Raw genomic sequence first — 13998 nt, forward strand, 5'->3', positions numbered from 1 at the left:
TGCCTTACATATGGATGATGCATTTTTTGTGTAAGTTAGTTTTATTTAAAGCCCTTCTGTTAGAAGAGTGAATGGCAAATTGCATATCGATATATTAGTTTTCGGGTGAAAGCAACTCTAGCTTTAACCGGAGTGGAAAGATAACTGAGATTTTAGATGTTTATCAGAGGTTTAGTTGGACACACACTATGGCCATCACAATGATCATACGCAGTCAGCTGTTTAAGTTTTGATATAGTAGATTTCAGACTGAAGGAAACTCTTTTTCAGACTTATATCTTTTTATTACATCGGACATCTCCCCAAAACTCTCTGACAGCACATTTAAAGACAAAGTTAAAAGAAAATCACATAATTTGCTGTACATGAGAAAAAAATAACACATTTCAAGGAACTGTGGCTTCTCCCAAATATTGTCTGAATGTACTTAGTTTCAAACAGGCAAGGGTGTCATGATGGTAGTTTTTGACTGAGCCAGCCAGTCCATGTACTGCTCCCCAGCCCTCTGGTTGGTCCTCTTCCCCATAGTCAAGATCCCTGCTGCTTGGTTTCGGGAGCCATGAAGGAGCTGATGGAGTCGGCTTTGCAGGCGATGCTCATCATCATCCCGTTTACCCAGAGTGAGGATCCCAGCAGATGCATCCCCTGTATGGGTTCCCCCCAAGCTCTTATCACCAGTGCGACACAGTAACACATAGAGTCGACAGGAGCGAGATGGTTGTCTGCAGCACTCAGACACACTTTGAGCGTCACAATCCAGTTGAGACAGCAGCAACATCAAGACGAGCACCAGGGCTTTCTGTTCCATGAAAGAGACTAGCTTTAGAAAATTATATTTAGATCTAAAAAAAAAATCAACCAATGCACATGAACATAAAGGAATATAAAATACAAGAATTGTGCACTAAAAATACTCCTAAAATAGAAAAAAGACTTGAGATGTAAAATTCAGATACCAATGGATGAGATAAAAATGAAATCCATGACTGCATGCCTGATTACCCTTTATATTGGGTTAAAATGTCTCAATTATGATCCGCATTAATCCCCTAAACAAATAAAGCTACTTGTCAAAACAACTCTTTTTAGCACAGATTCAAATCAAATGCTGTTAACTCATCCAGGAATGGTATAAGGCTTCATCATGTAACCATGCAAATTTGGGTGTCAGTATTATGGTGTCATCATACCATACATGAGGACTCAATTGTAAATATTCGTCAAATACATCAAATGCCATTTGTTGAAGAATGGATCTTGGCAAATTAAAAAAAAAAAAAAAATGTGAAAAAAAATTTAAAACAATGGCAATTTTAGACCAAAGTTAAACCTAAGCTTTCTTACCCTGTTAGCTGTGTCCATGCCAGCAGCTTTCTGGAAGTTGGTACGGTACCACGTCATATTCTGGCTTGTGTGAAGAGGAGTCGTCTTAGCTTCTTATCTCCCCAGGAGAGGAACAAGTGTCTTTTATATTGTTCTGTGTTGTCCCCTTAGTCAGCCTTCTGGACGTCATTTGGGGCAGCCACAAACATGACACAAAACCTCTAATTCTCTTGTTTTTTCTTCTTGCTCATTTGAAGTTTGCCATCTACCATTAATTAGACTCCTGCTGCAGATCATCTCCAAGGCATCTCTGTGGGCCTTTGACAAACTACAGGTATGTTTTTGTGGCTGCATACCAAAGCTTTATTAAGACATACCATTAGTATGAGTGGTGAGGGACTCAAGTCAATTAGTTGATCTGTCTAGTGAATCAAAAAATAAAATATTATACAAACACGTGAGGAAATAATGCCCTTTCTCATTGCTGAGGCAAGCTTGTTTAAAGGCCATGCTAATGAGGCCCTGTGAGCTTCATTATTTCATACCAAAGGTGCTGTACTGACACATCAAGAGGAGTTTGTGCATTTTCATGCAACCATGAACAGTATCTAGTTTTCTGAGCATATAGCTGAAAATAGCCTTGGAAATCATTGAGTGCTTATTGTAGTTGAAAAGAATTGTTAAAAAAATGTTTTAGTCAGTTGGTAACTTTACAAATTAGAGATAATTAGCAATTTTATATTTCAAATGATCAGAACAACAACTTTAAAGAGGTTATTGGTTTCCAGATTGCTGCCTGTATCCTCAAAGCCCTTTACTTAATGTTTGATGCCATCTTATGGACAACAAGAAGCACTGCTTCAATAGATTAACTCATTAATGAAAGAATAAAAGGCCTAAATCTATAAGAAATACTATTTTACTAAATACTAAATACTATCACCATCCTCCCCTCCTGTTCCCAGCCAAAGAGACATCCCACCCTCCTCTGACCCACAGCTTTCCTGTAACATCTCCACCTCCACCTCAGTCATGGATTCTTCTGCTTCCACTAGTTTGTCTTCAACCCAATCAGGAGATGCTGCTGTCCCCTTTGCCTCCCCCTCCCACTTTTCTGTTTCTAGAAGTCAGGTGAAGAGGCAGTTGGAGAGACTGAACCGGAACAAGGCTGCAGGTCCAGATGGTGTCAGCCCCCGAGTCCTGAAGGCCTGTGCAGAGCAGCTCTGTGGGATTCTGCAACACCTTTTCAACCTTAGCTTGACCCAAGAGAAGGTACCACTGTTGTGGAAGACATCCTGTCTGGTTCCAGTACCAAAGAAAACTCACCCTTCAGACATCAATGACTACAGACCTGTTGCACTGACATCCCACATCATGAAGGTCCTGGAGAGACTCCTGTTGACCCACCTGTGTAAGCAAACCAGCACATATCAGGACCCCCTGCAGTTTGCTTATCGCCATGGAGTTGGAGTTGAAGACGCTATCATACACCTGCTTCAACAAACCCACTGTCATCTGGATAAAGCAGGCAGCACTGTGAGGATCATGTTCTTTGATTTCTCCAGTGCATTTAACACAATCCAGCCTGATCTGCTTCGTCTGCAACTCCAGAAGACTCAGGTGGAGGCCTCAACAATCACCTGGATTAATGACTACCTGACAAACAGACGACAGTTTGTCAGACTGAAGAATTGTGTGTCTAACCAGGAGATCACAAGCACAGGAGCACCACAGGGGACTGTACTCTCACCATTCCTTTTCACTCTGTACACTTCAGACTTCCAGTACAAGTCAGACTCCTGTCATCTACAGAAATATTCAGATGACTCTGCAGTTGTCGGGTGTATCAGAGATGGACAAGAAGCTGAGTACAGAGAGCTGGTGGACCGCTTTGTGGCATGGTGTGGGAACAATCATCTCATCTTGAATGTTAACAAAACAAAGGAGATGATTGTAGATTTCAGGAGAAACAGGGTCAGCTCAAACCCTGTTTCCATCATGGGAGAAGAAGTGGAGGTGGTTGAGGAATATAAATACCTTGGTGTTCATGTGGACAACAGACTGGACTGGAGACACAACAGTGAAGTCATCTACAAGAAAGGACAGAGCAGACTGTACTTCTTGAGGAAGCTAAGGTCCTTCAAGGTTTGCAACAAGATGTTGCAGATATTCTACAAGTCTGTTGTTGAGAGCGTCATTTCCTCTTGCGTCATCTGTTGGGGCAGCAGCATCAGAACCAGGGACCTAAAAAGACTCAACAACCTGATAAGGAAGGCTGGTTCTGTTCTGGGGATGACTGTGGAACCTCTGGAGACAATAATGCAAAGAAGGATTTTGCATAAAATCAAGAGAATTATGGACAACCCTGAACATCCTCTCCATGAGACTGTTATCGGAAAACAGAGTCTCTTCAGTCAAAGGCTTCTTCAGTTTGGATGCAAAACGGACCGCTACAGGAAATCATTCCTGCCCACAGCCATCAGCATCTATAATAACTCCTTGATTTAATTGAGCTACATCAACATTTAATTTCCCTCTGGGATAAATAAAGTATTTTTGAATTTGAATTGAATTGAATTGAATTGAATTGAATTTTACCAATCAATAAGGATTTCAGAGTGGATTTACATTGCAGAGCTTTCAATGTATCCTACAGAATTTGCCACGTTTGAGTGAAAACGGCCATCGTGTGAAAACTGCACACTTATATAATTAAGTATATATTTAGTAACTATAAAGTAATTGAGCAACACATTTCTGCAACCTAAATCAACAGACATCCCTCTGAAACATGTATATTTGCATTTATACACATTTATGACTTAAGTAGAAATGAACAAAAGGAGACAGGATAAACAATGAAGCCAATTTTAATGGGCCACTTATAGGAGCTCTTACACAATCTGCACTCACTTTTAAGTGAAGAACACATCACGTGTTTGTTTGACCCTGGTGTTGTGGTGCTAACCTGTAATCCCTCTTTCCAGTCCCACGTGCACTGGTTGTCTTGATCTGATCCACAAAACAACCGGTGTCAAATCACTGCAGATGTGGAAGTAATGTTAAAAAATAATATGAATCTCAATAAAACTAAAAACAGTTAGATTATCAATCAATAATATCTGAGAATTATTACAGTAATATATATTTCCTTCATACATTTTACATAAAGTTTACATCTAGTCACTTCATTTTGTATTTTCACGGACAGCAGTACCATGTTGCTTTTGACCTTTCACCTCTAACAGGTCAGGTCGAATGTTCCAGTTCTGACTGGCTGCGGAGCTCCACCACTTAAGGATGTGGGCCAGCTCCACCCTGGGGACCAAATCACCAATGCACGTAACATCATACACACAGCCCCCCGGGGAGGAGACAAGGAGATCCTGTGGGGAGTTTCCAGGAATGATGAAGAACTTAAACTCTAATGAACGACACTAGAGACCTCCAAAGCCTGATGGAGGTTGACGGCAGCAAATAATACATCAATGTGACTGAACACTTCAGTAGCTGCAGATTTTTTCTATATTTTCTCTAGAGCTCCCTGGTTTGTGCTGAAATGGTCATTTGTGACTCCTACGGTGCGCTAGTAGAGCTGCTCTAATTTGTGCACTTGACATCCTCTTCATTGAAAGGAGTGGGAATTTGCACTAAGTCTAAAATGGCGGAGGAGGAGTGCCAATATGTAAGTAATAAAAGCTCAAAGACATGCCAAGGTGTCTCTGAAAAGAAAAGGCAAATTTGTGGCATAAAACGCCAATGTGAGGTAAAGCCTGCACCCACAGAGCTAGAGTACGTTGAGGAGGGGAATGTAACTAGCATTGTCCAGAGAGAGACAGGGATTTCTAAATCCTTGACCATTCCTATGCAGAAATGCAAACTAGAACTTTGTTACCACCTCTTACCCTTTTACTTTTTGCAAGAAAGAAGACAAGGAGAAGTAAACCTTCCGGCTGAACTGTAACATTATCCTCTAAATCCAGAGAAAAAACAGCATTCTCCTGGCAGCTTTCCATCCTGCTTAGAAAATTTATGACATAATTTCTAGGTTTGTCTTCTCCTTCAGCTCTTGGACCAACGAAAATCTCCTGTCAAACTTGAGTCTCACTTCTCGCACGTTGAGTCTTCCTTACCATCATCAGCTCTTTAACTGTCTCTGCAGCATCCTCCACTTCCCTTTCCTTACCAGCCTCCTGCTTTCCTTCTACACCTAATTCCTCATCTATCTGACTCTCTCTGTCTCTCTTTGGGTGGGATTCTCTGTGGGCACAGGCTGCGGGTCAGCAGGATCCAACAGGATTGTCATTGATCATCTCTTTTTCTCTATCAGGGATGGTGTCAAGAGGTCCTACTGCCCTCTGCTGTTGGCTCTGTAACTGAAACTGTACCTGGGGTAGGGGTGGAGGTTGAGGATAGGCCGGTGGCTTTGAAACTGTTTGGACAGGAGGGAGAGTGGCTGGCTGGGGATGTAGTTGGGTATATTGCTGGGGGTGAGGGTTCAGATAAGCCTGAGGTGCGGTCTGGGACTGAAGTTGAGTTTGGGGCTGGTACAGTGGTGGAGGTTGTAGGTGGGGCTTGGCTTGAGGCATTTGCTGCATCTGTTGTGGCTGGTGGTAAGGATGGTGCTGAAGCTGTGGAGAAGCTGCTCCATTTTTGCTGAGGCCACAGGACTGAGCTGCACAATGGATCTGACGCAGAGTGTCCAGTGCCTCACTCTTTGCATGCTTCAGCAGGTCTGCTTGGCCCTGACGTTGGGGAAGAAAAAGCAAAACATTTGTTAATGTTTCTTATTCATGTACAATTTCTCTGAAATAAAAAAGAGCAAAGCATTGTCTATATGATCCCTTAAAGGCTGGTTTAACTCACAGTCTATCAACAATAAAAAAGTTTATCAGACTTCTTTTATAAAAAAGATCTTTTAACCACAAAACGACATCTGCCTCTCCAAATCAGGTGGAAGTGCGTATCCTTACTGCATTAACTAATAAGATACAGAAGGGGGCAGTATAAAACCACTGAACTGCTTTTGGTTGTTTGCCAGCCCTTTGTACTGCTCCTCTCAGCTGGTATACTGTGCTGTCATATGGTGATAATGTTACACTATGTTTCTGCTCTTTATTTGAACACCCCAGAGATGAATGCCTGCCATATGTGGAGGAAGCGGTCAGGGCAGGCATCTTGCATTACAGCACTGTCAAGTCAATCTGGGCCACGGTCATAGCTGCTTGCCTCCTTAAGATGGCTTTCTCTGTCATGTGGAAAAGTGGTGGAGTTTTCTCCGAAGGCAGTTATTTCTGTGTGTAAGAGGTGCATATATTATTAGAACTATCTAAACAGAGAGAAAAGGAAGGAGAAAAAGTCCTGCTTTGACAAACTCCCTCAACGTTTACAACCTTTAAATCCTTTACTCATTTCCTCAGGCTTCTTTGTTTAGTCACAACCAACTCTCTTTCACTGTGTCCACTCCAACATGTGCTTACGGGAAAGATGAGAGCAGTTGCCGTTTAATCCGTAAATCTGCATATTTTACCTCCTTCTCACAGTCTCATTAAGCTTCAGTCTATCAGACCTGCTGTGACAGCTCGCTGTCATCCTTGTGAAGTGGCACAAGCTGACCTGTTGTGCACCAGACAGAAGTGTAAACGGTGAAAGGGATAACGTTTTTAGTGCCGCACAGCAGTCTGACATATTGCAGGAAGAGTAAAGGTGCTGCTCTGCACGCAGCAGCCAATGTTCTACTCCCAAGTGATGTTAATATGCTGCAAGTGGCTTTTTACCCATGCCAATCCAGCACAAAAACCAAGAGCATGAATAAGTCATATGTTTGAAAAAAAAAGATGAAATTACATAAGTCATGACTCACCAGGCATTAAATAAGACAGTGCAAAGCTTGTCCTGTGCTACAACAGCCAAACCACGATGGCACTTCTAGTTGGATGCATTCACTCCTACGGCTGGCCGAAAGCTATCTGCTGGGGGCTAAGCCAAAGCAAGGGCAACAGCTTAATCCCACCACTACGTGCTATTTGAATTCTAGCCCAGTGTCCTTGTTTATCAGCCAATTTCTCTGAAGTAACCAGAATTCACTGTGTTATTATTTAAAGGTCGTACTGTAGACCTTTACAGTGAATTACAAGTGACAAGGCAAAAGTGTGGGCAAGATGCATCTATTATGCGCTGCCTGTAGAGTGAAGCAGGACAATATGTGATAAAAATGACACAAAATGGGGTTAAAGTTGTGACGAATAGCAGAAATCTGAACTATCTAAGCAGGAGGTTGAGTAATTATGTAATAATAAGCTTTAGACTAAATTTATTTGCAGGGGAAATTCCAAAAATGAGTGACTTTGGGACAACAAGATGCATAATTTTTTAACGTTTCTGTCCTTTTAAAAAGAACTTCAAAATGCTTGACATGTTCTTCAAAAATCTCTTTTTCTGTCTCTGGTTTTCTTTTTGACAGAGAGGTACAATGAGTGACAGAAATGTGCAAAAACCATCATTCACCATGACAGCTCTGATCTTACTGTCACTGTCAACGTACAGTTGGAGTGGGAGTTAGGGAGACAGAGAGAGAACGTGACTCCTCCAATTCCCTCTTCTCAACCCCCCCCCCCCTTATCCCTGCCTCTACCAGCGAGCGCTTCCTGGCCTGCTGAGAGTCTGGAGAGGTTGACAGGTGAAATAACTGGGAATAACTGCCAGGCCTGGCAAACGCTCACTCTCACCAAATGTTCAGTATGAGACAGATTACACATGAAGAATGGGAGGAGGAAGAGGAGGAGTTCTATGCATGCCAAGAAGCACTTCTGTTGAGAGGATGGCTCATTGAAGAAAAAAGAGGATGAGGAAATGCCGAAAGAGGGAAGTGTGTGTTTTGAAAGACAAGACGGTGAAGAGAGGAATTGGGAGGGAGTGATGACTGTAAAGGGAAAAGGGGTGAAAGGGGTTGGTTTGGGTGTCCATCTGTTAAGTACTACTTCAGAACATCACAATTTTAGAAAATCAAGTGACCAAAAAAGAAACATGAGTACTTGCTTTCTTTTTCAGTTTGGTCTGACTAAACATGCAAGACTGTCGTTTCTCAGTATCCTGTTTTTCCTTACACGTTCAGATGATTGTATCTGAGTCACCTTCGGTTACTGCCAAGCGCATGCTCAAAACATACAGCCATAGGTTTTGCCTTCCAGGCAACATACAGGTTGTCCTAGCTTTGCGGTGAAGGTCATTGGGGCTGTTGGCAGCCTAAAGGGACACCTGCAGACTCTACCAATGTCTGAAAAAAGGCCAAGCCAGCTTTACTTCATTTGCAGTTACTATGCCTCTTAAAAAAAAAACAGTGTGGCAAAATAAAGATTTTTATATCTCATAACAAAGGCTCAAGCACACAGGAAACTGAAAATAAAAGTGTAGTTCTTGTACAAATCTTCGAAGCTTGCCACTTCTCATAAAAGTAAACCTTTAATTGTAGTAAAATTTGGATGCAGCCCTGATGTTCTTTGATTTTTGTTTGGTGAAACAGACATGAAATGGGTGAAAATCAAACAATCTAACATCCTGACACTCAAGGAAAAAGCTAAACCGAGGAAGCTTCTTTGGTAAGTAGTTAATGATTTCAAGGTGATGACATGAGATAACATTATCTTGTCTTCTCCATCCATTTTTAGCAAAGTCCCACATGTATCACCAGTTTTCAAAGAGGCAATAAGATGAGAGCACTGGGCAGCCTTATCTCTTGTGTCATGGGGCAGGAAGAGACAAGAAAGCTTTTTGCTGAGCATCATCTTTAAGGCATAGCTATGGGACCTTGCGCCTACTTACTGTGTGTACTTGTGTGTCTGCCAACAAGTGTGAACAATCCTATCCATTCTTGTCAAGATAGCAACATGAGCCAAGACATATAAAAAAGCCTGGAGCAACACCAATTACCTAAGAGTTTTAGGGATTAGAGAAGTGAGAAATACAATAAGCCCAGGAAGTGTTCTTAAAATGTCATGTTATTCAATCTCAGCAACACTGTCCATGTCAATCAGCCTTATTATCTGAATCCAAATAAATTGGGGGTCCACGCAGTTATGTGGTTTTAATTATGCTGGAAACCATGTTATGACTGAGGTTCACTCACTTTAAGTACAGTGATGTTCCAAGCGTAGCTCTCCAATGCTTTTTGAAGTTTGCGGCCCTTTAGACCCTCCTTTGCTCCAATGCGATGCAGATCCTCATGGAAGTCCAGGCCTGGATGCAGACACAGACAAACATATATCACTGAAGCCAAAAAACAGAACTGCAGCATCAAAATGTCATGTTAGAATGTCATAGTCAACCTTGAAGTAAAATATTTGTAAAAAACAAAAACAAAACAACAACATTTCACCAATTCATAAGAATATTTTTATATGAATTTAAGAATAACTACATTAGTCTTCTCAAGAGGTTTGACTTCTTCAAATAAAGCAAGTTTAATGCAGGAGGTAGATATCTCTGCCAAGAACCAAAGGGCATCCTCTAGATTTGTTACCTAATACTATATGACCATCCAGACATGATAAAACACCTAGGCACAGTAGAAAAAGATGAAAATATAATTAATTAATTCCACAATAACAATAATATAGTAATCACTGATGAAATGGCAAAAAAGTCTATAATATGACAATGTTAATTTTGCTAATGTTTGATGAACAACATCTATAGCAACATTGCGTAACATAATCTAAGGCAGTATTTTTTGGGTGCAGGGTAACCTCTAGTTAATTTATCATTAGGTCAGGCTTCATTTAGCTCATGCAGACCAGTACTTATCCTCAGTGGCTTTAAGAACAAACTCCCCCTAAACCTGTAAGTCTCAGCCTGCTTGTCAGTCTGTCACTGACAAATCACCTTATGTCACCCCAGCTTTGATTTACAACACAGACATTGATGAATCACAGAATGCTATAACTCACAAAAAGGCCTTCACCTCAAGTCATTCATTCATTCAGCACTATTTTATAATTAGTAGTGTACAACTACTGCACCTCGACTGCTGTCAGGAGAAGTCCTCTATCAAATGGATTTTCTTAGAGAGCAGATTAGCTCAGACCAGAGGCAAGCTTTCCTAATTTTTTTGTTTTTTTCTACAACAACTCAAGACTCTTCCTAAAGTATATTTTTCCAAAGCAAGGGATGAAATTACAAAAAAAATTAATGCAAAATTAAAACACTATATTTGTGTATAATATTTAATGCACCACTTAAAATTTCCACAATGAATGCATGTTGTGCTTTGCCATTTAACTGCTGTCTCCCACAGCACACACGGTAGAGTGCATCCTCGATGCATGCAAAAACATGCACACACACACACACACACACACACACACACACACACACACACGTATAATACAAATAAAATCGCTGCTCTTTAGTACAATTGAGACTCAACCATGCAAAAAAGACACAGGATCCCTTGTTCTCCTTAATTTGTTAAATGCTAATGATGTATAACCACATCTGAATAACCGTTTCAGAGCATGAAAGTTTCATTAACAGGGATTAGGACTGATTTGATCATATAATCTGTTGTAGTTAATGGGCTTCTGCTGGGGAGAGCTGAGCCAAGAAAGTTTGCAATCACAGGACATGGCAGGCAGGGAGCCGAATGAGAGATTAAGTTAGCTGGAGGCAGTTCATAGCAATTCAGCCTGTTCAAGCATTTCATTTGGCTAATATTAAGCTTTACCTTTCCCTTGACAGTAACACAGTTGCTGTTCCTTGCTGTCACTTTAACTCTGTGAAACTTGAGCTAATAAAAAAAATGTAGCCCTGTGGCACAATCTGTAGAGACAGGGTCATATGTTTTGCCTCTCTAGTGGAAACAAAGACAAAGAGGTGCTCAGATACAAGGACTTAAAGGAACAACATATCTTCTCTAAGTAGCCACACAAGTGCAGACAAAAAACACACACCCTGAAGTAAAGGCTGAGAGTAACCGTAAAGCTAAGACATGATTTTTGCCTTTGTAATTATAGATGGAGCAACCTTGTGCTCAGAATTCAAATGCCCAGACAAAAATCAGCTATGGGCTTCAGGCAGCGAAAGGGAAAGGTAGTAAACAATGAAATCAAACAGAATCTCTAAACAGGATCCGACGAAAAGAAATGGTGGCAACAAAGAAAGGACAGGTGGTGAGAGGGATATAAACAACAGTTAGATCAATGCTTTCTTCATTTATCACAATTCATACACACTCCTGAGCCCAAGCAGAGTGTCATTATTTCAATTGCAGAAAAGGATTAACCAGCTTCTGAAAAATAACAAGACAAATTGAAGGAACTGTCTTAATCCTTTGGATTTTCATGATTATAGAATTGCCTAAAATCAAATCAACACAGCAAGAGTAGTTTGCATGAAAAGAGACTTCCCGAAAGCCTAACAAGCACTGCTTGTTAGAACATACTCCTGTTTCAGGACCTGTTTCAACATTGTCAGGATCCTGGCTTATCTTCAAGAAACCTCATCGCCAAAGTATGAAATGCACAGAGATGCTTAGAAAAATACCAGGATGTTAAAAGAGGCTCTGACTGTTGAGCTTATTTTTAGCTCTGTGTGTTCTATTACTTGACTTCACAGGTATTTATGTCTGGTGAAAACCAGGGACCTGTACTACAAAGTAGGATTAGTGGCTTAGCAAGGAAACCTCCGGTTCAACTCCGGGTTTTAAGGGACACACTGCCGCACTGTGACACACTGCCGATGGGGGAAACCTGACCTGCTCCTGGGCAGGTTAAGTTCAATGTAAGAGATCAACGTGTGCAAAAATACTGCAACCCAACAAACAGTTCCCTTAGAAAATGATCAAATCTAAAAAGAAGACATCAGTTTGTGGACACCACAGTGTCTCCCTCAAAATTAAAGTGATTACAGTTTATTTCTACTGGCTTTTGAAGATTTGTAACTGATGTTAATACTTTCTTTATTTAAATCATCACTGTATACTGTACTGTTGATGCCTGTTGATAAGTACATGAATACACCTGCAGCACATTCATTTAACAAAGTACACAATCATAAATTGTCAGATCCACTCATGCTTTAAAGATGTGGTGGTAATATTAATAAGCTTTACACATTTACATTTTTTTTTTTTACCAGCGTTGCTTCCTGCCGCTGGAGCAGCTGTGTTGCTTTCAGCCTGATATGAATATTAAAATTCTCATATTAGTTTAGGATTAAGATGTGCTCATTTAGTTTAGAAGTATGCAACTGATCCTTGATTGTAATTGGTCATCTGATGCCGACTCAACCTGTTTTACATGAACTCAAACATATCCCAAGTTTGAAATTCTTAGCTGACAAATGACTGAGTTGATAGCTTTGTGTGATCGAAAGATAGTATCTTTCATTTGAGGTTATTCGTTCAGCAGTCACGTTATAATGCTATTAAATCAAGCTGCAAAACATTGTGCTCTTAAAAATTAAGTGATGTGTAGTTTGTGATAGAATTAACAGCAAAATATTGATCCGTTATCTCATATGAAAGCACTACTGCCCACGACTGCATCACATCTAAATACAATTTCTAAGAAAAGCTACTTAAATAAACCTTAATTTAAAAAGAACCCTTGCAGGAGCCAGTAAATAAGAGACCACTTAAGAGAGTTGGGTCCACCAGACTCCGATTTGATATCTGTGCAGACACATAAAGCAGAGCACACAGTGTACACAAAAAAACACACACAGTGGTAGCATCTGGAGGTGCCAGAGTGTGCATCCCAGCTGATTTCCTGATCTCCCATTGTCCATGCGTGTGATTGTGAGCCACCGATAGTGCCCAAGGGGAATCATCTAGCACCTCTCCATCCTCATCAACACATAAGCTTAAAATTAAACTGATTAGCTGCAACAATGACTGTGCACAAAGTGAAGACAGGAAGAGAAGAAGAGGTGCGATAAGGCAGTAAGAACCATAAAAACCCCACACTGTCCAATATCGTTTAGACTTTTAAAAAAGGAGGTAAGAGTTTGACACGGGTTCCTCGTGTTAGATCACTTCCATCATTGTGATTATGGCTTTGCCACAACATCATTTAGCTGATGAGAAGAGCACACTTTTAATGCCTGGGGCCAAAGTGTCAGGTCCAATCACAGGCTTCAAATTAAGCTTAGAGGAAGCAGACAAAGCCACAGATCCAACCCCATCCCATGTTCTCTCTGACACACTGACAGCCAGTCCTCTATTAGCACCTTTTTTCTACTTCTCACACAGCAATTACACCAAAATTATACCTTTGACAAAACCTTCAATTCTATGCAAATCCACCCTCTCTATTTTTGTAATGCTCTCTAGGATTCTCTCTCTGAGTTCAAGCTGTTACTATGGTTGTTGTCAGTCTGTACATATAGTTTATGACTTCTATAGGTTGTATTCAGTTCTTGTCAATCTATCACAAGAAGTTCCCAGGCATCAAAAGATGCTGATGAGTTGAAGTTCTCTAGCAGATCAGCATTTTTTAAAACTAGAACACAATTGATTTACATTTCCCTCTGAGGCTAAATTTAATGCAATTATATATTCATTTCAGGAGGCAACGAGACAAGAGGCAGATGGAGAAGACAAAGAGCATGCTGAGTGGAGAAGCGGGTGAGAAGGGTCTCTGTTAATATCGATGAGTAATTAGTTTATAAATACTTGCT

General features: G+C 40.7%; 1 protein-coding gene and 1 pseudogene across 1 annotated transcript; both read right to left on the reverse strand.

The window, feature by feature from the left end:
* Positions 1 to 433: 433 nt before the first annotated feature.
* On the reverse strand, positions 434 to 1440 carry hcrt (hypocretin (orexin) neuropeptide precursor). The gene is made up of 2 exons (XM_075454084.1): positions 1345 to 1440; positions 434 to 799 (listed from the first exon to the last, which is right to left on the reverse strand). Exons 1-2 carry the CDS (start codon positions 1399 to 1401, stop codon positions 434 to 436), a joined length of 423 nt encoding a protein of 140 aa, XP_075310199.1. The 5' UTR covers positions 1402 to 1440.
* Positions 1441 to 4175: 2735 nt separating this feature from the next.
* LOC142371888 (uncharacterized) overlaps positions 4176 to 13998 on the reverse strand; it is a 127361-nt pseudogene continuing 117538 nt past the window's right edge.

Source organism: Odontesthes bonariensis, chromosome 21 (assembly GCF_027942865.1).
Source record: "Odontesthes bonariensis isolate fOdoBon6 chromosome 21, fOdoBon6.hap1, whole genome shotgun sequence".
Lineage (NCBI taxonomy): Eukaryota > Metazoa > Chordata > Actinopteri > Atheriniformes > Atherinopsidae > Odontesthes > Odontesthes bonariensis.

Bases quoted from the DNA above. Each gene is read 5' to 3' on its own strand.
- hcrt (XM_075454084.1), bottom strand. From the start codon at position 1,401: ATGACGTGGTACCGTACCAACTTCCAGAAAGCTGCTGGCATGGACACA. The intron at 800-1,344 runs GTAAGAAAGCTT...TTCATGGAACAG, and splicing joins GCATGGACACAGCTAACAGG to AAAGCCCTGGTGCTCGTCTT.